Source organism: Chaetodon auriga, chromosome 5 (assembly GCF_051107435.1).
Source record: "Chaetodon auriga isolate fChaAug3 chromosome 5, fChaAug3.hap1, whole genome shotgun sequence".
In the NCBI taxonomy this organism is placed as follows: Eukaryota; Metazoa; Chordata; class Actinopteri; order Chaetodontiformes; family Chaetodontidae; genus Chaetodon; species Chaetodon auriga.
In genome coordinates this window covers 6,193,724-6,220,604 of record NC_135078.1, presented here as the reverse complement: position 1 = coordinate 6,220,604, position 26,881 = coordinate 6,193,724, and the positions used below count along the sequence as shown (strand labels likewise).

General features: G+C 44.8%; 2 protein-coding genes across 2 annotated transcripts; both read left to right on the top strand.

The window, feature by feature from the left end:
- The first annotated feature begins 125 nt into the window (after positions 1 to 125).
- On the top strand, positions 126 to 9,189 carry neff1 (neuronal intermediate filament family member 1). The gene is made up of 4 exons (XM_076730877.1): positions 126 to 3,250; positions 5,430 to 5,747; positions 6,179 to 6,303; positions 7,032 to 9,189. Exons 1-4 carry the CDS (start codon positions 2,504 to 2,506, stop codon positions 7,438 to 7,440), a joined length of 1,599 nt encoding a protein of 532 aa, XP_076586992.1. The 5' UTR covers positions 126 to 2,503; the 3' UTR covers positions 7,441 to 9,189.
- Positions 9,190 to 15,831: 6,642 nt separating this feature from the next.
- cds2 (CDP-diacylglycerol synthase (phosphatidate cytidylyltransferase) 2) lies at positions 15,832 to 26,839 on the top strand. The gene is made up of 13 exons (XM_076730625.1): positions 15,832 to 16,044; positions 20,410 to 20,552; positions 20,999 to 21,095; positions 21,613 to 21,710; positions 22,180 to 22,319; positions 23,099 to 23,157; positions 23,816 to 23,898; positions 24,137 to 24,224; positions 24,409 to 24,477; positions 24,832 to 24,984; positions 25,318 to 25,437; positions 25,603 to 25,706; positions 26,566 to 26,839. The coding sequence occupies exons 1-13, from the start codon at positions 15,973 to 15,975 to the stop codon at positions 26,699 to 26,701; spliced, it is 1,362 nt and encodes a 453-aa protein (XP_076586740.1). The 5' UTR covers positions 15,832 to 15,972; the 3' UTR covers positions 26,702 to 26,839.
- The last annotated feature ends 42 nt before the right edge of the window (positions 26,840 to 26,881 follow it).

The window sequence follows — 26,881 nt, the reverse complement described above, 5'->3', positions numbered from 1 at the left end:
TTCTTTTATAGACCTGCAGGTCGCTGCTTGGCAGGCTTAAATGCATGATTATATATCCACATTATAACCACAGTCATTTGCACAATTATACACTGAGTTGTCAGTTGATTAGGTACACCTATCTTAAACTAATGGAGTCAAATACAAAAGATTTTGTTACAGCTGTTGGTGTTGATTCAACTGTATGATCATTTGTGAGCTGGATCATATTATATTTTCCGGTTATGTGGCCTTCTCTCATTGATTTATCCTCAATAAGCAGATTTCAAAAAATACTAGAAGCCCTGTCAGTATCACGCTATACAGTTCAATAGCACCACAGACTGCATCCTCCAAAATGACCATACAGCTGAAGCAACACCTCTCCAAAACTGACTGAAAAGACTCAACATTAAAGCCTTGTGGATGTAGGACTTACAGCAGGACTGATGCGTTAGACTTCATTCGTTTTAGCAATGTATACCTAACAAACTGTCAACTGAGTCTATGTGCAAGGGAGTGCGGTGATGTCAGTATGAAGAAGTTAGAACATCAAAGTGGTACTGTAACAAGAGGGAGGGTGTGCTGCTTGTGTACACGTGCACAGCATCAGCTCAGGTTTGCAGGACATGTGAACTACCACTTATGCTTTAGCACCTCCTAGTGGTTAACCTATGTAAGTAAAGATCAAAAGACTTTCCAATGTCATCTATCTATCTATCTATCTATCTATCTATCTATCTATCTATCTATCTATCTATCTATCTATCTATCTATCTTCCATCACAACACATGGCAGACATAACATGCATACATACACACATGATTCAAAAAATCCAGATATTGGACCACCTGAAAATGACTCTTCAACAAAGAGAAACTGACTGATCTGCACTGAAATGAACTGCAAACACACTATTTCACACATGATGAAGGAATGTTTTAAAAACATGTGTTTAAAGACAGGTTTTGTTGACTGATGTAGTGATTGGGTAGGTTGTTGCTGAGCAAATACTTTCTTCTAATACCGCTGGCTAAAGGCCAAATAAAGTAACTGACTACTGGAATCAATATAGCCACTCTATTTGCACTGCAAAACAATTGTCCACACTTCCACTTAAAAAGCATTGTATTAAGTTATCTTTTCTTTAACCATCCGTTTATTCCTATTGTAAAAGTAACATAATCACAAATGATCTAAGGGCATTTAGGATGACTTGGCAGTGGCTGCACGCTTTCACTGTTTGGGCTGTTTGCCAGACTGACAGTGTGAACGGGGCCACAGGCGGCGTCTCGTGTGGTGTTTGGAGGCGGTGAGGCTGCAGTCCTGTGGGTGGGTGCTCTCTCCTTTGCAGGGGCGTGGTCCTTCTCCTGGTTCCAGCCTGGATCAGGACCAAGGCCAGCGACAGCTCTGCGCAGCGCCTAAACACAGGCCAGACGTGACTTTTTAACAACGTTGACTGAGAGCTACAGCATGGTGACGGCTCACTCTGACTCAGGACAACACTGTGCATCTTACACATTAGTATACAATGCAAACCCACCGATGGATCAACTTGATCTCACGAACATTGAGTTTATATGGGCGCAGGGGGTATAAGCAAACTTAAATGGAGGACTGCAGAGTTTATGCGTGGAAACAAAACATAATGAATTTACATAATTCCGTGTTTGTTTGTTTTTTGTGATGCAATATGATGATGATGATGATGATGATGATGATGATGATGATGACCGTTAGCTGTTACTAAGTGACCAATCCATCACTGATGTTTCCAAGTTCAAGGGCTGTAGATGAGACTCGATGATGTGGGAATGCAAGAATCAGGCCACTATAATGAGTCACATCCCCTGGTCGGATATTGCGGAGGTCGGGGGGGATGAAGGCGGCTTGATACAGACTGCAGCACCAAAACACACTCTGGCGCACAGCTCCACACATCGATCCCGTTTACCATTCTGCTGGGACAGCAAAGAAAAGCTGCAATGACAGTGGACAGTATGGACTAAGGTAACATGAGACAGTCCAGGGGGATAATGCCTACTGGGAAAGTGTGATTTTATTATGTTGTGACATTATTTCCCTCCCACTGAATCAGACCATGAAAGGAAAACACGAGTTTAGAACTTTCATGAAAAGTGAGGATCATTAAACGTGTAAGATCTCAGGTCAAACGGGCTATTATAGAGCCCTTTAATTAAACGTGATCTTCATTTAGAGCTGCTTTGTGTTGATGCCTGAGCTACAAGGCAGAAAAAAAAGGAGCCGCATGAGTGAATTCGTGTCTCCCCAGAGGGTGGAGGCGTTCTGCAAAAGCTTGCAGGTTTCCCCTCATCCTCTGTTGTCCCTGCGTCAAATGATGCGCCGGCGCCTTCACTATAAAAGCACCTGTCCTGGCCAGACATCACTCGCATCTCACTTTCTCTCTCTCACACACACACCTCACCCTCACACACTCCTGATCTCCACACACACTCTCTCTCTCCCGTTCAGAGTAGTGGGACCGGACACCAGCAAGGAAACATGAGTTACTCCAGCGACATTTACAGCAGCAGCTCCTATCGGAAGATCTTTGGAGATGCCCCCCGGTCCGGCCGTGTGGGTCTGGGCAGCAGCAGCAGCCCGTCCCGCCTGCACTCTGCGGGATACCGCAGCAGCCATCGCACCTATGGTTCCCCCTCCGTGATGTCCTCCACCACCTACCGCAGGACAACGGCGCCCGGCCGCCTCCTCTCCTCCATGCCGGAGTCGGTGATGGACCTGGCCCAGTCCACCGCGGTCACCAATGAGCTCAAGATCATCCGCACCAACGAGAAGGAGCAGTTGCAGGGCCTCAACGACCGCTTCGTGTCTTTCATTGAGAAAGTGCACAACCTGGAGCAGCAGAACAAAGTCCTGGAGGCAGAGGTCATGATGCTGCGGCAGCGCAACAACGAGCCCTCCCGCCTGCACGAGCTGTACGAGCAGGAGATCCGCGAGCTGCGGGCGCGCGTGGAGGAGCTGACGCACGAGAAGAGCCAGATGCACCTGGACTGCGTGCAGATGAACGACACGCTGGAGCGCGTGAGGGAGAAGCTGGAGGAGGAGACCAGGCTGCGCGAGGAGGCGGAGAACACCCTGAAGGGCTACCGGAAGGACGTGGACGACGCCACCCTGGCGCGCCTGGAGTTGGAGAAGAAGGTGGAGTCACTGCTGGACGAGATCGCCTTCCTCAGGAAAGTTCACGAGGAAGAGCTGCAGGAGCTGCAGGCGTCTCTGCAGGCCACACAGGTACACACCCCTCCATGTCCTGATGACCCGGAGGTCCATTCACTAACAGGTGGCACTTCGGTCCACTTGTCAGATTCATTAGAAGCACTAGTTTTCACACTCCCACCTCAGTACTCATCTTATCCAATGTCACATCCAAAAGCCAACATATCACCATGATATTATGGACTGACTTTACAAACTTGATGTGAGGCTGTATTCCCTCAAGGCTTCACTGTACAAAGCAATATTATGGATTCACACGATAAGATTATTGATTTATTACACATTGTCTATTGTAATTGCTATACTAATAATATAAGGCAAATGCGAAGGTCCACTACAACTGTTTTATAGGCTACTGTTTATATATGAGCACTTTCTCCGCAGCAGTTCAGGAATTTACAAGCCTGCTACAACAGTAGAGTTACAGTTTTAAAGTATAATGGCGCTCTTGGGCCGTTTTTCCTCTACGAACGCAACGCTGCTTCCATCTCCAGCGCAGCTCTGCGCACTGGATAATTGATGGCACTGCAGTTCCGTTTCAGCACCACGCGCTGTCCCTCCCTCCTCCTCTCGAGCGTCCCTGCAGCGTCCCGCGCGCGCGCTTCCTCACACCCCCTCCAAACTTTAAGACGTTTGAGTTAAAATAGTGCTTCTGTTGCTTCTTCCAGATGAGTATGAGTGGGCGATGCCGCTTTGTGCAATGCATGTCTAAACTATGGGAATATTATGTGGGCCTACTTTGTTACAGGGGCCTCTTCAAATATAGATAAGCTGAGTGCAACAAGGTCATTACAAACTTATGGTAGGCTACTGTAAGCCTCGCCATTAGTTCCGTGATATTTTGGGGATAATGGCGATGTTTTCATTCCAGGAGGTGGGGACTGGGGGCGGAGGGGGGAGGGAGGAAAATGCGGAGAAATAACCTAGCGCATAATCCAAGGGTGTGGTCGCCCCCAGGGGCAGCAGGCAGGACCGACCCTGTGAGGTACGCATGCACATTTCAAGCTGAAGTGTTTTAGCTGCAGCATCTACACTGAAAATACTGTTACAGCTGAAAAAAAAAAAAGAAAAAAAAAGAAAAAAAAGAAAGAAGTTTGGGTTTGCCTTGTCCTGCGCGCACAGGCGCACCATCAAGAGGCAGCGCTGTGCTGCAACTTCAATATCGATTCGTGTACAATCCTAGAAACTCCTGAAGGAGGTCTGCGCTCTGAATGGAGCCGTTGTGTATGGAACAACACTGGAGCTCGACATGTTGCAGATGGAGCAAACAAAAGGAAAGAAGAGCAAAGATACTGCAACAACTTTCAACTTTCAGCAGAAAACCATTCATTGAACGTGCAGTAGTATTGAACAGCTAAGTCACAGAGTGGAGTGATGGCCGCTGGGTAGATTTCTCCAGGGTTTCTCTTCTTCCCTGCAGGGAATATTATTGCCATGTAAGCTATTGACAGCACAGCCTTCTCCAGCAGAGAAGACTGAGTCAGCAGTCGATTCATCAGTCCTGCAGCAGTCCATCTCAGTGGACTGCAACTCAGCTCATCTCCACCCTGCTTACCATATACATATCTGTGTATGTCACCAGAACAAATTCAGGCTCACTGGAGCTGAAGAAAAAGAGTGAACACAGCTGTGAGCAACAGAGACAAGAGCATTCACCCACAGGCAGTTCATACATTTTATAATTGTATACAGTTAGATGGTTTGTTTGCAGGGACATCACTGTTTTTATAAGGCTGGGCTGAAATGCTTTTTTGACATTTATGGTCAAATTAAATAAGTTCAGTAGACTGGTTTGTCTTCAAATTACAGTCAATGCTGTTCATACAACAGACTCAAATAAAGTTAACTGGCCAGGAGAACAGAGGAGCAGTAAGCGGTTCAGGTTCTGTATTCAGGGCACAGAGTTTTCCAAAATGAACCAGGGATTCAGTCTGGTGACTTCCTGGTCACCAGCCTGCTTTTCTGACTCTTTTTGACCATTTCTTAGGCCACTGTAAACTTCAGCTGCTCTTGCTGACAAATGATATTGTTTCATTGTAAAAATTAGCATAATTTATCAGGGTGGAATCAACTTAAATGACTGAAATAATTTATAAGCAGTAAGCAAAAAAGTGCAATGAATAAAGCATTTAAACAGAATAACAAACACATATTCAAAAACCATCTTCCCATGTTCCCCCTCTCCTATGTTCAGGTGTCTGTGGAGATGGACATGAGCAAACCCGACCTGACTGCCGCCCTGAAGGATATCCGGGCCCAGTATGAGAACCTGTCATCCAGGAATCAGGTCCAGGCAGAGGAGTGGTACCGTTCCAAGTTTGCCAGCGTGACCGAGGCGGCTGCCCGCAACCAGGACGCCATCAAGCATTCAAAGGAGGAGCTGAGCGAGTACCGCAGGCAGGTGCAGGCCCGCACCCTGGAGATCGAGGCCCTCAGGGGTCACAACGAGGCTCTGGAGAGGCAGCTTGCCGAGATGGAGGATCGCCATAACAATGAAATCGGAGAGATGCAAGTAAGTAAATGAGATTTTGTTGGTATTTTGTTGGGTTTTACATTTTCATCAATGGTTACTGAACTGAGTCTCACTGAGATTGGAAACCTGTGTGCAAAGCAGGCCTGGCCCTTATACAGACGATTAACAATGGAGTCATTTACCAAAGAATTCACAATAGTCTTGAATGCAGCCAGAGATATCAGACGCATCAGTTTAGATCTAAAAGACACTGCATGGTGGACACTGATGAAGGACACCACCATGTGATCACAGGAGTGTCTTTTATGAATCACTTTAATACTAAAAATGGGAACACTCCTTGTTCAGTGTGACAAAAGTAAAAATCTCTATTTAGATGTTTATCAGCACATTTTCAATATATCTCTGTTGATGAGAAGATGACAAACTGATTAGTGCTTCATCACATGATCTTGTGTGTGTTTGTGTAGGATACCATTCAGCAGCTGGAGGGTGCCCTGCGCAGCACCAAAGGGGAAATGTCCCGTCACCTGCGTGAATACCAGGACCTGCTGAACGTCAAGATGGCACTGGACATTGAGATCGCTGCCTACAGGTGGGCCACATTACAAACAGTACAGCAGTGATACAGACGTCAGATTGGGAGATGGAATTTATTTGTTAGCCTTTACATTGTGCAATACGAGGTCTCATCCTTTGCTTATTTTAGATATTCATACGAAGAAAACAACAGTGATCCAAGTGCTGGCCTTTTCTTGCCTTTATTTGATAGTGACAGGTGACGAGGCAGACAGGAAACAGGGGAACATCAAAGGTTGCTGGTTGGAAGTGAACCAGCAACTGTTGCAGCCATGCATGCACTGTAACCATTCAGCTACCAAGGCGCTCCCAGGGACAAGCAGCTGATGCTATCTTTACAAGTGTTAAAAAGTCATTCAATACTTCCACACCCTCATTTTTTTGCAGCGTTTTTAGAATTAAACTCCTGTGGAGCTTCCAGTGGCCTAGTTACTAAGATGAATAGTATGTTGACCCCAGTTTGATTAGGCCCAGGGACCACTGTTCCATGTAACGCCCCTCTGTCTTCTCCCGCTGTAATAAGATAGATGAATGGAGGTGAGTGTGAAACCTTACAATCGAGCTCAGCAACAGGGATAATGTTCTGGGCAAATATACCAAAACAGACAGCAGAGGTGTTGCCACTGATACTCCAGTGACACTGGATCCCTCAGCGGAGACACACTGAGATAATAATAGAAACGAAACCAGACTAGAGGAGACGTCATCTCTTGTCCCCGTCTGCGTCTCTCTCTGTCTCTGCAGGAAGCTGCTGGAAGGCGAGGAGTGCCGCCTCAGCTCCGTCGGCGGGGCCATGGTCCAGTCCGGATACCCGGGCTTCTCCTACATGTCTGCCCGCAGCTACACCCTTGGGGCCTACAGAAAGTCTGGAGCCAAGCCTGAGGAGGAGGAAGAGGAGGCGGAGGAAGAAGAGGAGGAGGGAGAAGAGAATGAGGAGGAGGGTGAGGAGGGTGAGGAGGGCGAGGAGGGAGAAGAGGGAGAGGAGGGAGAAGAAGGAGATGACCAGGAGGAGGGCGAGGGTGAGGGAGAGGAGGAGGAAGAGGAGGAGGAAGAGGAAGAGAAGCCAAAAGAGAAGGAGAAGGAGGAGAAGGAGGAGAAGGAGGAGAAGGAGAAGAAGAAGGAGAGCCCCACCGGCAAGAATAGCAAGAGCTAAAATGCTTGTATCATTGTCTTCATCATTATCAATAACACATTCCTCATCACACCAATCACATCTATGGATCTGGTTCCTGTTCACATCATCCCTGACACACACACACACACACACACACACACACACACACACACACACACACACACACACACACACACAAACACACACAGTTTGCACACTCCAGATGCCTCACATCTTCTGTGTTTTCTCTGTTTGCTCTGGAGTTCAGGACAGATTAGTACAAACTTAGCTAGATGGAGAAGGAGCTTTAGATGGGAATGGATGGATTACAATGGCAAAGGAAGAGTTTCAGTCATTTCCATAACTCTGCAGTGGTTGTCATGATTTTACATCACATAAAGTGCAGAGCGATGTGCAGAAAGCTAGCATGATGTCACAAAGTTTCTCAAGTTCATATAAGCAACACTAAAGGTGCCATTAACGATGATCAATATTCACAGTAAGAGCAATCAAAACCTAGAAAGTAACAATACTGTCAGCACACAGACTTTAAGATTAACGCACAGATCTTGGAGCATGAGTAACAGCCAGTCCAACTTTTACGGTGCTATTTGATTTTTACATATAAAAGTTGGGGAGTACTGTAAGTAAAAGATTTTATCACAGACCGAAGGTCGACCAGCGCATTCCTTAATGTGGGCTTGTTGCACAGGAACGTTTAGAGGAAAAGCTGCTTCTATTTGAACTGTGAGTCCAACCCCACATTTCCCACAGCAGGTGAATGCGTTCCACTCCCCTCTTTCTGCCACTCCATTCCGCTGCTCTCCGCTAAGTTCTGCATCATCATCCCACCACGACAAAATGAAATGTACCACTAACCATACAAGCCCTTTCCCATTCTCTCTAAATCACTGCAGTGTCACAGCACGGCAATAATGGCAACTTGGAGCTCAGAAAAACTGTATATACCAATGTGTTGGGAGGGTGGGTCGTATTTGGGAAAGGAGGAGTGCATCTCTGGGAATGAAAAATGTAGAGTTTAAATTGTCGCTATATATAATTTTATGGGAATATTAATTATGCCCTCTTCGATTGATTCATTTGTCAAGGGGTTTACCGACCGTCTCACCTGTCGGAGTTTATTATTTATCTGCAAGTCTGCTTCACTCATTTCTTTCCCTTCATCGTTAGAGTGAACCTACAGTTTTTCTTTCTCCTCATACTAATGTAGTAGTGCTTTTGTTTCGTTTTGCTAGATAAAGGAGACAAGGTGAAAGTGAGCGTGGCTGTCGGTGTCAGGCAGCTGGTGATGACACTGACGGCCCTCAGCTCAGACTGTAAGTGGCAGGTGGGGCAGATGCCGCAGGGGTCATGGCTATATCGTACAGAGACGCATATAAGGGCTATTTTCACCATAACCCCTTCTATCACTTTGCCCTGAACGGTTTAATTTCACTGTTGGCCATCATTTCATCCCCTGGGCTTTTCTTTTTGACAAATGAATCAACCAACGGGCATGAATGCATGGCCTGACTCTTGGAGCTTGAATATCTGCTGGATGGGATAGACTTTTGCTTGTTGTGTGTTCAATTAAAAACTTGCCTTAACCATGACTGAAAGTTAAAATAAAGCATATTTTCACCTGCATCCCACTTGTTTCTGGGGAGATTGAGGAGAGCTGACATTTTCCAGACCTCTGCTATACAACTGTGACTGTATGTGCTGCTATCTCATGCAGTGATATTCCTCTCAAAGCCAAATAAAGACATTTATTAACCAAACCTTCACAACATTGCTGTGTCTTTAGCGTCACAAACTAGGCCTGACATTTGTGAATGAAAATAGGTAAAATAATATTCTTCCTCTACAATAATGTAAATAATAAAAAAAGACAATTAACATTAATTTTCTAAATATTTCGGTTTTCAATGAGATAAATGTTAATATGTAATGATAAATGACATGATGTTTTACTCCATAGCTGTTCAGTGCTTGCAACAGATGTCCCAAATGACCGAACATGGATTTACAACAACTTCATTCAGCAGTATTGAACAGTGTTGTGCTTGTGTCAAGTGCAGAGTTTGTATAGAAAATGAACAGGAAGGGTAAGGTATGTAGCAATGGAAACTATTTGTATGCACAGTGTTGGACAGATTTCTCTGACATCAAACTGTGCAGATGAAAGGGTTTGCTAAAAGTGATGAAATAAGATGAAAGCCTGTCTTCATTCATGACGTGATGTCTTCCTTCATACCTGTAGCTGCCTGTTGCTGTTGGACCTGAACATCCCTCCATTTTCTGAAGCCACCTATTCATGTGTTGGTCACTATCCCAGCATGCCTTTGGGTTCAAACCAGTCTCAAGAAGAAGAAGAGGGACAATCCCCTTTATTGTCACACAACATACAGGTGAACACACCATGCAATCGGTGAAATTTGTCCTCCGCATTTAACCCATCTTGGTCGTCGTTCCTCTGCGGCAGACCAGGAGCGGTGGGCTGCCATCCAACCGGCGCCGGGGCGCCCAGTTTCCTTTGTCACCATTGGTCAGGTGGTGATCTTCTTGCATGTTTTTAGTGGGGGTTTTTTTAAGGAGGATACCCCAGGTGAACACAGGGAGAACATGCAAACTCCACACAGAAAGGCCCCTTTTTCCTCAAGCAGCAGGCATCAAAGGACAGAAGACACACCCCCGGTGCCCACAGCGGGAATCGAACCCGGGACCTTCTAGCTGTGAGGCCACAGTGTTGCCACCGTGCCCCCGTGCCAGTCGACTACCCGGCCCATGTTACCGTGAAGAAACACAGTCATGGATTCTGGGAATTTAAAGCTTCCAGTTCAGCTGTTTTCAGCACTTGGACTGACACGATATCTCTGCTTGCTGCTGCGCTTCATCTGATGTTTCTAGTTACGTCAGAAGACAACACACTGGCTACATTTGGACATGTGTTGCTGTGAGTAGATGCATCAAGGTAACAGCAATTTGTGTGTCTTCAATTGACCCATGCAACCCTCCCTCAGCACCAAGACGATAGTGCCATTATCTGAATGAGTCTCCATATTTTGTCTATGCATGAGTCTGTGTCCAGTGAATGCACCACTTCTATGTGCACAGCTCTGACTGATGAAGAGCCCACCATGTCTTTTCACACCACTGTGTCCTCTCTTCATTGCAATTGGCCCAGAGTAGTCCAGACCTATGTCACTGAAGGGTGGTTGGATAGGAAGTTCTTTTTCCCTCCAGCCTTTCTGTGCAGCTTGTTGCACACAACACAATTGGAGAGCAGTTTCTGTGTTTCAAAATCAACCTCAGGTTAACCTTAATGGGTGGTGATGGATCCTGCAACTGCAGAAGGTGGGGCTTAAAAAACTGATGGGGTGGAGCGTAATGCATCCCAATGGGCAGAGTGGTACAGCCACTTAGGGTGATGCCTGCTCCCGAGACAAGACGTGGAGTTTTAAATGCTGTTAGGGACCTTACACTGCCACACTGGCCAGGGTCAAGGCACACCTTGCTGTGGAGCCTGCTGCCATAGAGGGTGGAGAGGGAACTGGTGTTGCCACAATGGGCAGGCCTGAGACTATCACTCTAGAGGGGATGGGGCCATTTGTCTCCACAGTGATGGGGGAGAGGCACTACTGAATTCAGGTTATGAATGCCAGTGGTAATGCCACCCAAATATGCAGCGCTGGAACACCACTTGGGGTGGGACTGAGGAACTGCGAGATGTGGTGCCAGCTGCTGCCACATGGGGGTGGAACTGGAAATACTGCTGGGGTGGTCCTCACACTGCCACTGGGTGGGGCCTCTGTACTAGGGGGAATTACCTTATATTGGCCAGTCAGGAGGCTGAGGCATCTCTGTGACAGGAGCCTGCTGTCAGACCAGAATACCTGAAGCTGAACTTAATTTTATTATTTGCACCTTTGCTTTTCCTGCTGTGAGGCGTTGAAATGGCTTCTGAGGAGTGTACTGATTTCCACTAACAAAGGTCTGTAACAGTTAAAGGTTCCGGGCCTCACTCAAAGGCACTCAACAGCATTTTTACTGGAGGACTTGTCCACTTATTTACTTTCACCCACACAGAAGTCATAGAAACCGTCTCCTTCCAGCCTGCCTGCCCGTCTCCTCAGCCTTCAGGCTGCAGGAGATGCTTTTCAATAATGGGCGGAGCTGCAAAATGTCTGCTGGGTGTTACTATCAGCTCATCTCAGCCTCTGCCTACACCCAGAGGTGAATGATGGCGCTGGCTGTGATGGATGGCAGTTGCCAACATTGGCCCACCAGCACAGCTGTCACCAGCAAGAACTCCATCACAGCCTGAGACTATTGGTTTCCCTGCTCACCGCCATACATTCCTCTTTGTGTGTGTGTGTGTGTGTGTGTGTGTGTGTGTGTGTGTGTGTTTGTGTGTGCGTGTGTATGTGTGTGTGGGAAAGAGAATCAGCACAGAGGCTCAAACATTATCAGCACTAACAAACAATCAATAAAAGTGTCTGAAAAGCAGGGGGAAAGTAACATGGACAAATGTTTTTGACTGAGGTATTAGATGAAAAGGAACACATGGAAATGCAATATGATGCAACAAATTAAAGGACTAGAGCTGCAAACGCTTCTCTCTATGTGCTTTGGGTAATCAGTGAGTAGTTGGACCCCTCCGTCAATCTGTATCTACAGCGTTACATTCCAAATGTCATAAATTGGAATGTTTACTTGTTTTCTTGCTGAGAGTTCGATGAGAGACTCTGTTCCACCCTCATATCTGTTCTTTAAAGGTGAAGCTGCAGCCAGCAGCAGGAAGCCTTCCTTGAGCCTTCCTCATGATTGATGCTCTAGCTTTCGACAGTGACACAAGAAGAGTTATGAGTCGGCATGGACCCCTCTGTGATGGAGACTCAGACAGGGAGCGTGTCAGAGGGCATATTTATTGAAAATTCAGGGGTCCGATCAATCCCACAGCTCTGCGGGGCCTTGGCCTGCTGCTGGCCGAACAGTGGAGTTGTCCTTGATTTGGCCGTGCTGCTGCTGCTGTGTGCGTGCTGAGCTCTGCTGTCAGCAGATTCTGGTGTTGTGGAGGTGCATACATAATTGAACTGCTTTCTTCCTCTTCCACTGCCCTCCCGAGACCCTTTGAGATAGAGCAATAAATACTCAACCTCAGCATTTAACAACCACCCTTCCCTGTTCCTGTTGCTGGGAGTCCACAAGCATGTAATTACATTTCCTCTTTTAAGTGAGTTAAACAGAGAGATACTGGCAAACACACTCCACCATGACCTTGCCATGTAAAAGGAAGGTGATGACATCCTGAGTGGACACTTGTTTTGGTGGTTGTGTTGCAGTTTGCCCAAACTAGGGATTTAGTTTTCATAAGATGTGAAAGTTAGCATGTGGCACAGGAGAACAGTTTACAAAGCTGCTCTCTATATTCTCCGGCTCGTTTTCAGGTCAAGACTCACTCTTTTCATTCTTTGTTTCTCTCTGTCATATCCTTCCCCTCTCTGACTCTCTTCATCCTTCTGTCTCTTTGTCTGTCTGTATCCCCCCCCCCCCCCCCTCCCTGTAACTCCATGGCTATATATAGACTTCTGCATTGCAGATGTCCCAGAGCCCTGCAGTTCTGGAGGAGCTGCTGAGGAGACCCAGCCAAAATTTTGGCTGCCTGAAACACACAGAGCCCAGGCCAGCAGAAACAACAGACTAACTTTGAGGCAGGAGAAAGGACAGTTAAAGCATGACAGGACTCTACACAGAAGCAGTGTGCATGTGCAGTCTGCTGTGCAGCACAGCTGAGCAACGTCCGAGCGATCACACTGCAGCAAGGATGAAGTGCCCCCCCACAGAATAGAGTCAAAATCACTGCAGTCATAATCTTTAGGTGGGTGGATGTGTGAGTGTGTGGTGGGGTACTCTTGTTCTCATGCTATGCTCTTTCATTCTTGCTTTAGAAGAGCTGCTGTGTCATGGCTCGTTTTTTAAGACGCTTTAGATGCTACAAATCCTCAAGGACACACAGCGTTAATCACACTGTATGTTCATTCAAACCGATATATCTGTGATAATCATACAAAATTATTGTAATTAATCGTTCAGATGTAAATCCGGTTATAGATAACTTGTTAATAAAGTTGGTGGAGTGGACATATCCACTAAACCAAAGAAAAATGCAGCAATACATTAAATTATTTACAGATAACGTGTGGGATCACTATTAGTGCAAATACAGCAAAGCCAGTTATTAAGTCATAGCATGCTGACAGAGTAGGCAGACAAATGAAGAGCTTTTCAGACATTAACATCGGCGTGCGGCTGTAATGATTTATAGGCAACAACATCAGTTTATTCTTACAGAAGTGACAGCAGCACTGACAAGTATTGTTTCTCAAGTAATTAATCACAAAAACAGCAATCAAATGACGGGAAGAATGGAGGAAAAATCATGCTTAAAGGAGTGTGTCACATGAGACATCACTGTACTGACAATATTTTTTTGTCAATTTGCCACTAAAACTAGAAAGCTGAATGAAAAAATCTGTAATTGCAGCCTGTCTATTGGAAGGAAGTAACAGATGTTCTTTATATCCACTTGGTTTTCAAGGCAAGGCAAGGTTATTTGTATAGCACCTTACAAAAAGGCAGTTCAAAGTGCTTTACATAAAACATAAAAAGCTTTAAGACAAGCTAGCAACAGAAAAAAGGGCGTTTAATATAACTTTAAAAGATTAAACTACAAAAGAAGCTGGCATAGATGAAATAAGTGAACAGAAGAAGACTCTATTGGCAGTTTTCTTTACTTTGTTTAGTCAGTAATCTGTGGTTTTCAGTGGATTCAGCTTCACCTGCACAGTTTAATTTTATCTCTTCTCCAGGATGCAGTGAAGGCCTGGTGAGTCATGAGTCTGTGTGCACAAGCTGTGTTCACTACAGACAATACCAGCAATGCATATTGAAAAAATGTGTGCAGAAATCACAGAAAAACAGTCAAATCTGTACAGAGGAGTGACAGTGGTGCATTTCTGAAAACATTTTCCACATAGTTTTTTGACTCTTGTGATGCATAAAAACATCGCCCTCATCTTTCATTGGTGCTTGTTGCACTTATCCAGCCCTGTTAATGCGTTTCGTCACTGGCTGCAGAGAACGTGGACAGCCTATAGTGTGATGTCAGATCCGACTGAACTGTTGTATTTTGGTTGCAATGTTCACCCCCCTTTCACTTCAGCGTCAACAGCGGTGGGCCATTAAGTGTGTACCAAAAAAAAAAAATGTGAGCTTTTGCTGCCACTTGGTGTTAAAGGTGCATATTACACATAGTTTTACAAGCAGGAGAGCCTCAGTTATATCATTAGGTCTGCACAGAATCTTGACTGGCAGGCAATACACTTACTAATCAATGATCCTCTGAGATATTTATTCATTTTAAATGAAAAGTACCGTGACCATATTTTAAAGTCTTGAGGAGGAGGGAGCATTTTTGTTGTTTGAAGATTTTTTTTTTTTAAAGTGTAACTTGTACTGTGGCTGGCTGGGGAGGTGAATGAAAAAGTCAAGTTTTTGCTATTATACACCCTGTCATCATATTTACAGTATGAGTGAGTGAGTGAGTGAGTGAGTAAGTGTAAAACATACAAAATGTGTGTGTCATAGTAAAACTTCAAATGTCCTCATTTACCCAAGGCTAGCTCAAAAGGGAGCCACTGCTATATACTGTAATGAAAGGATAGGACACACATAGGAACAACTAATGCTGTTTAGTCTTTGTTTTATCTACAACTGTAGCACTCCAAACACATGACACACTATTTGTCTTGAATATAGCCCACACCTCCAATGACATCAGAGGGCTCTGATCGCAATGTCAAGTTAACGAGAATGCAACTAAAAATCAGTGACCATACCTTCAAAACAAGACGTTCTTTTGACACTTCCGGACACCCGATCCAGGTTCAGAGCTGCACACCCCCATGCCAGCCTCTAAGGGTTCAGGTGGATGTGTTTCTGCTTCTCAATCCAACATGCAGGAAACTAGATTACTGGATACAGAGAAATTACACATCAGACTTTCTCGTGCCAGTTTCTGTATCAATTTGAAACCTATAGCTGTGTATAATTAGTGAAAAACATCCCAAACCGTATTTGACCTTTGATGAAAGCTTCTCCTTTCTTGTGACAGATACACAAGAAACATTTCTTATATTTATATTTAACATTTCTTATATTTTTCCTTGATAAATTACAGTTTCCCAAGCTTCCCTCTGCATTCTGTGTCGCTAATTCACTGCACCCATTGTCAAGTAATACTGTGCAGAGCCATTTTTCATTTTTATTTACTTTGTGTCATGGCAACAGTATTACGACGCCTCATGCAACGACTGTGGGCATGATTTTGAAAACCGGAAGTTGTCTTTATCTTTGATTCCAGCTCACTTGACACTGATTGGGTTCTTCGAGTGAAAAGTGTTACTGTGTAAAATCGAGCTAGAAGCTTAGCAGATCTGTCAGTCCAAATAACGACTGTGTCGGAGCCACAGGACCTTCGCCGTTGTCGTTAGGCTCCGATCTGCTAAGATGACAGAGCTGAGGCACCGTGGAGCCAGAGACACCGACCAGACGTTACAGCAGCAGGCGTCAGAGGACAAGGTAACGTTAGCCATTAGAAAGCGAGGCTAACGCTAGTTAGCCAGCAGGCTGTTTGAGAGTCTAATAGCGATATCCTGTGGCTCGTGTAGCTACAGAAAAAAAAAAATCCTGTCAAAATGATTAAAATTCGGCACTTAACGTTGCTTTTCCTTTGGGTTCAGCAGCTTGTTTTTAGCGAAATAACAAATGAAGCCGCTGAAATACGCCATACAAATCATCCGCCAAACTGCTCATATTTTAGACTTGATTGGCTGATGCTGCTCACCGTCTTCCTGGGTGTGCTTTCGTCGTGAGAACAGGCAAACCAAATGGAGAGGCTCGTTTTTTTAATCGAAATTAACTTTGCTTTCTTTATGAGGCATGCTCTTTATGTAGTAAAGACATGAAGTTATATTTGAATCGGTATGTTGTAGGAAGCTGTAAAATATTATGTGGTGGATGTTGGTGAGAGGTTTTGCGGCAGCCTCATGCTCGGTCTGCATCAGCGCTTCACAAAGCTTGAAGGGAATCGCTCCATGTCGCCTCCTGCTGAGACACATCGCCTTATTGCCTTTATGTATTTTATTTGTCCAGCAGCGTTAGGAAAAGTCAGCTGTGTACTCCAGCGTGTTTACAGTTACTGCTAAACGGCGAGGGTCTCTGACATCGTCCCTGTCAGTGTAGCGACATTAGCTTGGCTGCTCTCACTACAACAATAACAACAACAACAACAACAACAACAGCAACAGCAGCTGCTTCAGGCATACTCTTGTCTCACAAGTTCTCCTCATTACTGTCGTGAAATAAACGCACTGTGTGTGCTGTAAACATGGATGTCACAGTTGTTTCCCAGTGAATAGTCGGAGCCAGGAAAGGGGCGTGGTGATGGATGTAGGGGTCTGTTTAGGACACCGAAAAGCGGAGATGGAAAGAGTTGAGACATTAGTGTCCCCTCAACAAACCCCACAGGAGAGTGGTCTTTTACCACAGAAGCCTTTCAGACCTCTCACTTTTTCTCACTGTCTTCTTCTGTCTTCGTTTCAGAGCAGCTTGGCACAGAGTTTTTAATGAAGTTGCCTTTGTGGAGTGCCTGTCAGGTTATGTAATCAGTTAATTCATTTAATTAGGTATGGTGCTATTTAGGTGCTCATCCAACTGTTTTAAGTAGGTGTTGAATGTCAAACTGACCATATCTCATGTCTCTCTGACAACATCTTTTTTTTCTTCTTCATTATCATGTGTTTTAGTAACTTTGAAGTTTCTACCAATGCAGAATATCTAGCCAATATTTTTTAAGTTAACCCTTAATTTGTCAGCAGTTTGTGAAGTAAACCTTTGAATGCAGACGTGAACCTTACCTGTCTACGCTGAATACATTTTGTGAGGTGAAAGCCGTTTTTACGTGTTGAATTAATAGCAGTCTTCCATCTGGAACAAAAGCTGGAGCAGACCGGGGATTTATTTAGTGTGGGGCGAGCAGGGCAAACTGTGAGATCAGTCTGCCACAATAAGTGTCCCGTGTGGATGTGGAAATTCAGGCAAAAGTAAACTGACATGTGGTAAATGTGAGGGAAGACCATAAGCAATTTCACCCACAAGACAAAGTTTCTAAATCCCATAAAGCTGCTCTGGATGATTTCTGCAGCAATCACACCAAGTGAACGGTGGGGAAAAAAGTTTGTAAAAAGGTGATTATTAAAGCTGTTCTGGCCCTGGCGTGACATTTTTTATCTGGATCAGCTTTATGAGAAGAGCTTTAAAGTATTTGACATTGGTTTATGAATTGAGGACGAGGACATTAGTCAAAGTATTTTGACCAGGAGTTCACTGAAATTCAATTCACTAATTCATGAATGAGTCGCACTTTGATCAACGTTCAGAAACATTAAAGATGCATCAGCCTCCAGCTGCAGCACCCTTCCTGGATGTCTGCACGATGCCTCATCTGGTTGTGTATTCTTACCAAAGACAGTGTGGTTGTTCGGGCCGTGATGGGAAATCACTTTCTAAATGACCTTCTGAACACACGCGGGGTCTTCAGCTGTGGATGATGAAGGCGCAGCACGACACAGCTGAAAACCTGAATCACAAACCTCCTCTGTGTATTTTTGCTGTACCTCTGAAGGACCCTCACTCCTCTGGGTTTAGACATCTTCATTTTAAAACAGTAAAACCTCAGTATAGACACACATTGCATTGCAGATTTAGCTGTTTCCGTTGCCGTTGGTCTACCAGAAAGCATGAAAGGGGAGGAGTGTGTGTGTGAAACGAGCGCCTATTTTTAACTCAAGCATCCTGAATGACGGCTGCTGTCTCCATAGAAACCAGCAGGCGGAGAATGGGCCTGTCTGTGTTTTCCTGTTCATGCTCCTGCTTTCATTTGGTGGGTTTTGACGGCTATTGACAGTGCATACCATTTTGTGTTTCACAGTATGTAGTATAGAGTGTTGCGTATAATTTGAAGGATGGTCAATGAAGTTTTCCAGGTCATGGAAAATGTTCTCCAAAAGAAAAGTTTTGCTTAGTTTTTGCTGAGTTGAAAGCAGAAAAGAGTACAAAGCAGCTCCACGATGCAGTGTCACTGTGTGAATGGCTGTGTGTAAATATGGCTGAAGGGACAGCTATCAAAATCATGCACGATCTTCAAACTCAAAGTGTTAAGTGCATATTTTCAGTCAGTTTAAGTGTACAACGTGCAAAATCCATTTCACAGCACTTTTATACTGTGGAATTCCAGTTAAACAGTGGCAGAAGTGTTCCCGCCTGTCCTGTGCAGTGTGTTTGCTGTCATCATTGTAAAGGTAAACGTGTGGAGAGGGGCACAGAATAACAGAATATATCCAGCTGCAGTAATGTAGTATTGTCGTCGAAGCCCGAGCGTGAGACTGAGTGGGCGTCACAGAACAGCGAGCCGACCATCTGCTGTGGGAGTGTGAGGTGAGAGCTCTGCTGGTCACCAGCAGCAGAGATGTCAGCGGGAGGTGAAGAGCGAAAGGACGAAGTGACCTGGAGAAACCTCTCCGTTTTCATCAGACGAGCTTTGGGGGGGTGTAACTGCCACTGTCTGATGACACCCATCCTTTGATTGTTGTTACCATGGAGAGGCGGAGATCAGCGTGTTGAATAGGCTGTCAGTAAACAGATGGTTCGGAGAAATCAACAATATGGATGGAGATGATTTGGCGCAGTGTTTAGCCGCCCACACGGCCCTGCACTGGCAGTCCTGCTGATATTTGTTTAATACTGATGAATCTGCTGCTGTTTGTTCAGCGGTTTGTTTGACAACATATCAGTTCACAAAATATATGCTTTTTGACAATGAAATGCATACATGAGGTGTTTATGATGGGGCTGGGCTGACACAGGTTCTGGGCTTTAAAGGTATTACACCTCTATAATCCACCCACACTGGTGTATTTTGGCTAATTAGACCTCATTAGCAGTGTGCATGGGTGGTGTATTTTTTGAGTCACTAAACCGAAAACCAGCTGCGCAAAAGCAAAAGTGTTCGGAACGGACAAAGCAGTGCCTTTGTCTGCTCTAACGTCAGCTACAAACGTTAGCATGCCAGGCTAACTAGCGTACTTCCTACAGCCATAACTTAGCGTCATTTCAAAGCTAACTGCATAATTATATTGATTACAGGTTACGTTAGAAAAATTCAGGACTGACACATCCACTGTGAGGGAGCTAAGATGCTAGTATCTGAGAGTTTAGGCTAACGTTTGCAGCTCTGTCCTGCTCTATGTTTGATTTGTGAAGGAACATTGTAATTATCTTTTAATAATTTGTAATGCTTTAAAATAATGCTAGAGCTCAGAAGCTTTACCCTGCAGTACAACAATAATGCAACTGGTTGAGTGACTTTTTCCTCTGAGACTTGCAGCATATATATATATATATATATATATATATATATGGACACTTGTTGGCTGTAAGTAGGAGAGACGTGCCTTTGCTTTTGTGTGAACTGAAGCCCCGTTGTTTCTTAAGAACTCTGGATGGTAAATCTGCCGCTATTTTGGAAACGACGTAGACACGTCAGGATGAATTTCTGTATCCAGCTCGGTCACATGACAGTTTGTTTCCTAATAAGGTTAAGTGAAACACTGAGAGATGTATTTTTAAGGAAATTTTTATGCCAAGACAACTGACATGTTTTCTGTGGGGAACCAAAATACCAAGAGACGAAGCTAGATATCATATCATGTGTGATTTTGTTTGAGGCTGTCCCTGTGGCAGTATTTGCTTCCAGTTTGATGTTTACACTGTGACATTCCTCCAGCTGCTCAGGCCCCGTGTCGCTGCTAATATGAGAAATGTTGTCCGATCAGATCTTTGCTAAATGTCACTGTCTCTCTTCTCCTCTGTCTGTTTGGCTCTCAGGGTTCAGACGGGGAGCTGAAGTCGGAAAAAGATGGAGTGTCTGACAGCGAGTCCAAGTTGGACTCAGGGGTCCCAGAGGTTCCGGTCCCTCCTGATGACACCCCTGTGGTTCTGAACAAGGCCCTGTCTGGACTCTCTTCAAGGTGCTGTCACTGTTGATGAGAAAACCATATTGTTTTGTCTCCAGTAGTGAAAGCTCTCTGTCCAGTGTTGATTGTAAAGGATGGTGTTGAGCATGCTCAGTGAACTTCCCCTGATAGATGATCTGTTTTAAGTTTGACACCTTTTCTTTATTGAACTGTTCTTTCCGCTGTGTCGTTCTGGGAGTCACTACATTGTTCTGTATAGAGCTACCAACCTAAACAAGAGGCCCTTTGAACAGCAGATATGACCCCCTGTTGAACTGTTTAACCTGTGGTCCAGCAGACACATAATTATTCATTATCACCGAACATATAAATGATAATATACATCAGGGTGTCATGAAGGACGAGCATGACAAATGCTTCATTAAATTCATTTACCTCTGTGTTTTGTTCATTTTTAAAAGGATTTTGAACTGAAGTGTGTGTATGTGTGTTACCTTCAGATGGAAGAACTGGTGGGTACGAGGCATCCTCACCTTAGCCATGATCTCCTTCTTCTTCCTCATCATCTACCTGGGCCCCATGGTGCTTATGATGATTGTGAGTGCGGCCGCTGCTGATGGTGCTGTGTGAAAGCTTTGTTCTACAGAAAATGTGAAGTCATTTTGTTGTGTTTCACTTCAGTTGAGTGAAACACTGGCAGGAAAATGATTTCCAGCAAAGCCTGATAAAGAGATGTAACAGTTCACAACAGTAATGGTTTAGCATGTAATGTTTGAGTCACAGTCTATATATCAGTATATTTGTATTGGTTTCAGTGTATTGAGGTTCATAATCACTCTCTGCGCACATTCAGCTGAACTTTATCACACAAATGGAAATTGTACTCTCGTGGATTAATGGGATCCAGGCTCTCTAAGAACATGCAAGATTGCTGCTCTTGTCATCTGGGAATTCCCTGAAAATAGGCCTGTCAGCCATTTTATGTCACTAGGACACCAGGACACACACACACACACACACACACACACACACACACACACACACACACACACACACACAGAGTTGTGATGCTCCTGTAGTTTCGTCCCTGGTGACGCAGTGTGTCTCTGTGCAGGTCCTCTGTGTTCAGATCAAATGCTTCCAAGAAATCATCACCATCGGTTACAGTGTGTACCACTCGTACCACCTGCCCTGGTTCAGGACGTTGAGCTGGTGAGGACACACACAAACTCAGTAACACACACACACAATAACACACATTTTCTCGAGGTGTCATGAACACAGCAAATGTCCTCGCTTGCTTCTTTCTTATTGTGTTTTCTCCTGTTTCGTTTCGTTGCAGACTTCCTGAGGTTTGTTTTGTGGCCTGTTTAAATCTTACCTAGAGTGTAGATCATAAAAACCAATCAGCAAAAATAGCAAAGAGTCCTGTGAATCATCAGTGCTGTTTGATTTTAGCAATAGTGCTGTACAGTATAGTTTTGTAGATAGCAGCGCCCTGACGTTCAGTGTGCCATGAGTCTGAAAAATCAAAGCTATCTCATGCACACTTAGTGGTTTTGAACTGGCAGATTGAATGTCTCACTGGTTTTTCTGCGGGCATTCTCCAATCAGTCTGATGAGCTGCTGCTGTCATTAAGCCATGAGACGTGTACATTTGTTGCACCCCTCCGCCCCACAGGTACTTCCTGCTGTGCGTGAACTACTTCTTCTATGGTGAGACGGTGACAGATTACTTCTTCACACTGGTGCAAAGGGAGGAGCCGCTCCGCATCCTCAGCAAATACCACCGCTTCATCTCCTTTGCCCTCTACCTCACAGGTACAAACACCGAGCCAACTGAAAATAAAGCCTGAAAGTCCTCATGGGGGGGGGGGGGGTCTTCACTGAACAATAATCACTTCCTGTAACGTGTACTGAGTTTCCACATTTATCTTTTCAATATATAAACTCCATCTTTGTACTTGAAAGTGTCTGTACGTTTTATTGTGGCCTAACACAAAGATCAGTGTTATTATTAGGTTAGATTGTTCAAAGTTGGTTATTTCAGGCACTGTGCTCACTGGAGAAGTCCCACTTCCTGTACTGCAGGTTGTCAGTTAGTAATTCAGTGCTACTTAAGCAGCTGGCTGGTGCCAAACAGGATGTGGAGAGGAAGGAAGCGCCCTGACTGTTTCTGCCGAATGCCTTCTTGGTTCAAGGTGAAACTGAATGGTCCTTTCTCACATTGCCATCGAGCAAAGGGCCTCTGAAGATGCTGGTCTCGTACCTTGAAGTGCCAGAGTGCTCAAAAAACTCTAAAACTTTAAAGATCTACATTATGTCTGCCTTGATTTCTGTTCACCCTACTAAGAGCCCTTTCTGTCCGACTGTTTGGCAGCATCCTCTCCTCACCTCAGTCTGAAACAAAAGGCTCCAGCAGTCTTGAGCTATTCACTGCACATTAACTCTGGCCTTTGTCTGAAGTAGGTCAAGCTAAATATAGTTGTGTTTGGCCAAAGATGACCAGAACATAATTAATCCGTCTCCTCTGTGAGACCCTTCAGTCAGGATTATGTCCCTTTGATGTATTTCACACAGTATTCGTCTTATTGTTGCAGGTTTCTGTATGTTCGTGCTGAGCTTGGTGAAGAAACACTACCGCCTTCAGTTCTACATGGTAAGTGGCCCCCTGCCTCCTCCTGGCCTCCAGCCTCAGGCAAATGTATGGAGAAGTGGGTCAGAGGGTTGCACTGATAGAAATGTCTGGCACACAGTCATGTCATTAATTAGAAAACCAATGGTGCAATAAAAATGTTGTAAAGAGTATCTAATCATGTAACACAGCATCCATTCTATGGGTAAGGTCCACTGAGAGCACCAAGGAAAACAACCCAGGCATTTAAGGAGACCCGGACAGAATAAACATGTCTTAATTCACATACTGTGCTGCCTATGTGAACATGTCAGGCTCGGGAGGGGAGCTTTAAGCTGTGAGTAAGTGAGAAGCACAGCTAGTTTTTAATATGGAGGAACAGTCTCTTCCCCCACCCATGTCTTCCAATAAGTGTCAGTTCATCAAGTGATTATCTGGTCACAAGATTCCGTCCTGGGAAATCCCCGTCTCTATACAGTCACTGTGCACAGCCACCTCAGGGCGGTGCATCAGCAAGACACCATTTCAGGACACGTAGTTACGATATGTCCAGTCTGTCAAGAACTATTTCGAGTAAAGACTCACCATCACAGTCATGAGTGATGAGGTTTGAATCGCAGGCTAATTTAAACTTATCCTCTTGTAAACATGCTTGTTTCATCTTGTCGTGTTGTTTCCACAGTTTGGTTGGACCCATGTGACTCTGCTGATTGTGGTGACTCAGTCTCACCTTATCATTCACAACCTGTTTGAGGGGATGATTTGGTAAGTAAACAGGCCAGTTGAATTAAATCAGCTGTAAAAGGGCTTCTTCTCTTTGATCTCTGCTCCACAATTAAAATCTAATTATGTTGAAGTCTGATTCATATGTCGGCGTTTTTGTATGTACAGACAAGTAGCCAGTAAAATCATGACTTTTTCAAACAGCCTTGCTGCTCACGTCTTCTTTCCTAAAGCATATTTCACTTGTGGCTCTTGTGTCATCTCTTCTTCGTATAAATAGGTTCATTGTGCCAATTTCCTGTGTGATCTGTAATGACATCATGGCCTACATGTTTGGGTTCTTCTTCGGCCGCACCCCTCTCATCAAGGTTGGTTATCTCGCTGTTATTCTTAGCTTTATGAATCATTATTACAAGCGCCAGATGTCCATTTTCATTAATCCAACTCGTGTTTCTACTAAATTACTACACAATGTTTGAAGATTGTGATGTCAGCGCTGCGTGGCAAACATAGTTGGCGTTGATACGTTAACCTCGACTCTGTCCTCTGCAGCTGTCACCTAAGAAGACATGGGAGGGATTCATTGGTGGATTCTTCTCCACCATCGTGTTTGGCATCATGGTAAGATGGGAATTTTTTTCCTCACGCCTTCATAGAGAATTCTGCATTTGGTCTGTTTTGATCTGCACCATGGTGTTTACATTATCCCACAAGTTTTAAGAAATTAAAAGATTTGCGCTAATGGGGCCGGGACGTGGCGTTTACAAAGAAATCATTCAGAGCGACATTTCATAAACAGGCTTTGATCCTTGATTTCCTGATTTCTTCGGATGAAAGTTCTGCACTCAGCAGCTGCAGCCACCTATCTTTTAAGAGTGTTTTACTTGTTGTAAGTTCCCAGTTGGTGTGCAGACATACTAAAATAAGGAAAGCAGCAGGCTGAGGTGTAAACACTGCTCTATCCTCTCCTCCCAGCTCTCCTATGTGATGGCTGGCTGCCGCTACTTTGTGTGTCCGGTGGAGTTCAACAACGACTCCAACAGCTTCCAGGTGGACTGTGAGCCATCTGAGCTTTTCCAGCTCCAGGACTACGCCCTGCCCAGCATCCTGGAGTCTGTCACTGGATGGGTAAGACTCCCCTGCTCTCCTGCTCTTATCATTTTGGCTCCACTGTGTCTCTTTGCATCATGGCTCCATAAGTCACATTCAGACTAATGGGAATAGGTATGAGTAAAATATGTGCAAAAGCCAGTATGTTGTGCCAATATGCCAAAATACATGAGGGATCCAAGATTGTGCAGAATCCCCTCCAACATTTTGGACAATGCCTAACTGATGCAGTCTGTGTCAAGTTAAGGAATACAAAACTTAAAAAAAAGGAAATGGGTAAAAAATGTAGAGGAACCCTTCATTATGCAGTCCCTCGTTCAAGTGCTGGTCTCTGTTCTGTTCTCTCCACAGACAACAGTGCGTCTCTATCCGTTCCAGATCCACAGCATTGCTCTCTCCAGCTTTGCCTCCATCGTGGGACCCTTTGGTGGCTTCTTTGCCAGCGGCTTCAAAAGAGCCTTCAAGATCAAGGTAGAAATGAAGGATACCTGTTCTTTTCATGTCTGTGAATTCAACTATATATATATTGTGTATCTGCAAAGTTTAATATGTTACGTCTGTTAATGTCGATTTTGTTCGGTTTATATTCTGTTTGTAAGAGTAGTCCAAGCTCAGTACTGTCCTTTGTCCTTTCAGGATTTTGCCAACACTATCCCGGGTCACGGTGGCATTATGGACAGATTCGACTGCCAGTACCTCATGGCCACATTTGTTAATGTCTACATTGCTAGCTTCATCAGGTGAACACACGTTTACATGAAATAATGACCCTTGACATTGTTAATTATCAGGTATTTGGCCTGTCGGCAGATTTTGTCTCAGGCACTGCACATATGCCGTTTTCAGTGATAACAGAGGCAAACAATGGGTCCTTGACTTCAGACAGACAAAAGCAGCTTCTCATTTCTTTCCCTTCTGTATTGGCAGCTGAAACCCAAACTGTTGGTGGCACATATTATCAATGATAGCTAGCTAGCTTGCTAATTATCATTGACTCAGTGACATGCCTTTGACGGCTACATGCATGATATGCTATAACAGTACCATGTAATGATGCAGCTAAAGCTGCAAAAGGTCCCAGGTACTGCAGAGTAGCCAGTCAGCCTTAGTATTACAGCACTTCATCATAGGAAAATGTACAATTTGTTCTTATGTAACACTTTTTGAATGCTTGTTATAGAATATCATACTTGGACAAGCAACTATGTGGTCTGTGTTATGCAGACCAGACAAATGGTTTTGAGAATGACAGTTTCAGGAATGAGCAGAAGCAGAGCATAGGTGCAAACATTAGCCTGAACTCTGTTGTAGTAGCGTCCAGGCCAGTCTGCCACACAGGGATGTGCTCGTCCTGAACAGGGCTTTTGCTAAAATAATAATGTTAATGCCATCTAATAATATGCTGATTCTGAGCCTGTGGAAGTGTGTGTGAGGAGGCCATGCTAATGACTGCAGCTCACCTTGAAGTTTAATCCATTCATTTTAAGCCAAGTTACAGTTGGTAAGCTGTGATTGGACAATCACCAATGTAGTAAAAGTCCATTCTGATTTCATTTTGGATGGAGGATGTATGTTTGACTATCTTCTTCCTCCCCTCAGGGGCCCCAACCCCAGCAAAGTGATCCAGCAGCTCATGGCTCTCCGTGCCGATCAGCAGCTCCACATCTTCAACTCCCTGAAGGCTCACCTGATAGAGAAGGGCCTGCTGCCAGCGCTGGAGGAGGCCGCCGCCTAGAGCCACCCCCACCCCCACCCGCACCGGCTCGCCCCGAGAGGGAGACCAGAGAGGAGGGCAGCACCGGAGGGCCCTGCGCACCCCCAGAGCTCTGGGAGACTCGCAGTGCTTCGTGTGAGCGAGAACACATCCAAGAAAAAAAAATCAAAACAAACAAAACCTTCAGCCTTGGGTCATTCC

Excerpts from the sequence above, each read along its gene's own strand:
- neff1 (XM_076730877.1), top strand. The coding sequence starts at position 2,504 with ATGAGTTACTCCAGCGACATTTACAGCAGCAGCTCCTATCGGAAGATC. Across the intron at positions 3,251-5,429 it reads CGTCTCTGCAGGCCACACAG|GTGTCTGTGGAGATGGACAT; the intron begins GTACACACCCCT and ends TCCTATGTTCAG. Across the intron at positions 5,748-6,178 it reads ATGAAATCGGAGAGATGCAA|GATACCATTCAGCAGCTGGA; the intron begins GTAAGTAAATGA and ends GTGTTTGTGTAG.
- cds2 (XM_076730625.1), top strand. The coding sequence starts at position 15,973 with ATGACAGAGCTGAGGCACCGTGGAGCCAGAGACACCGACCAGACGTTA. Across the intron at positions 24,225-24,408 it reads GCCGCACCCCTCTCATCAAG|CTGTCACCTAAGAAGACATG; the intron begins GTTGGTTATCTC and ends TGTCCTCTGCAG. Across the intron at positions 25,438-25,602 it reads AAAGAGCCTTCAAGATCAAG|GATTTTGCCAACACTATCCC; the intron begins GTAGAAATGAAG and ends TTGTCCTTTCAG.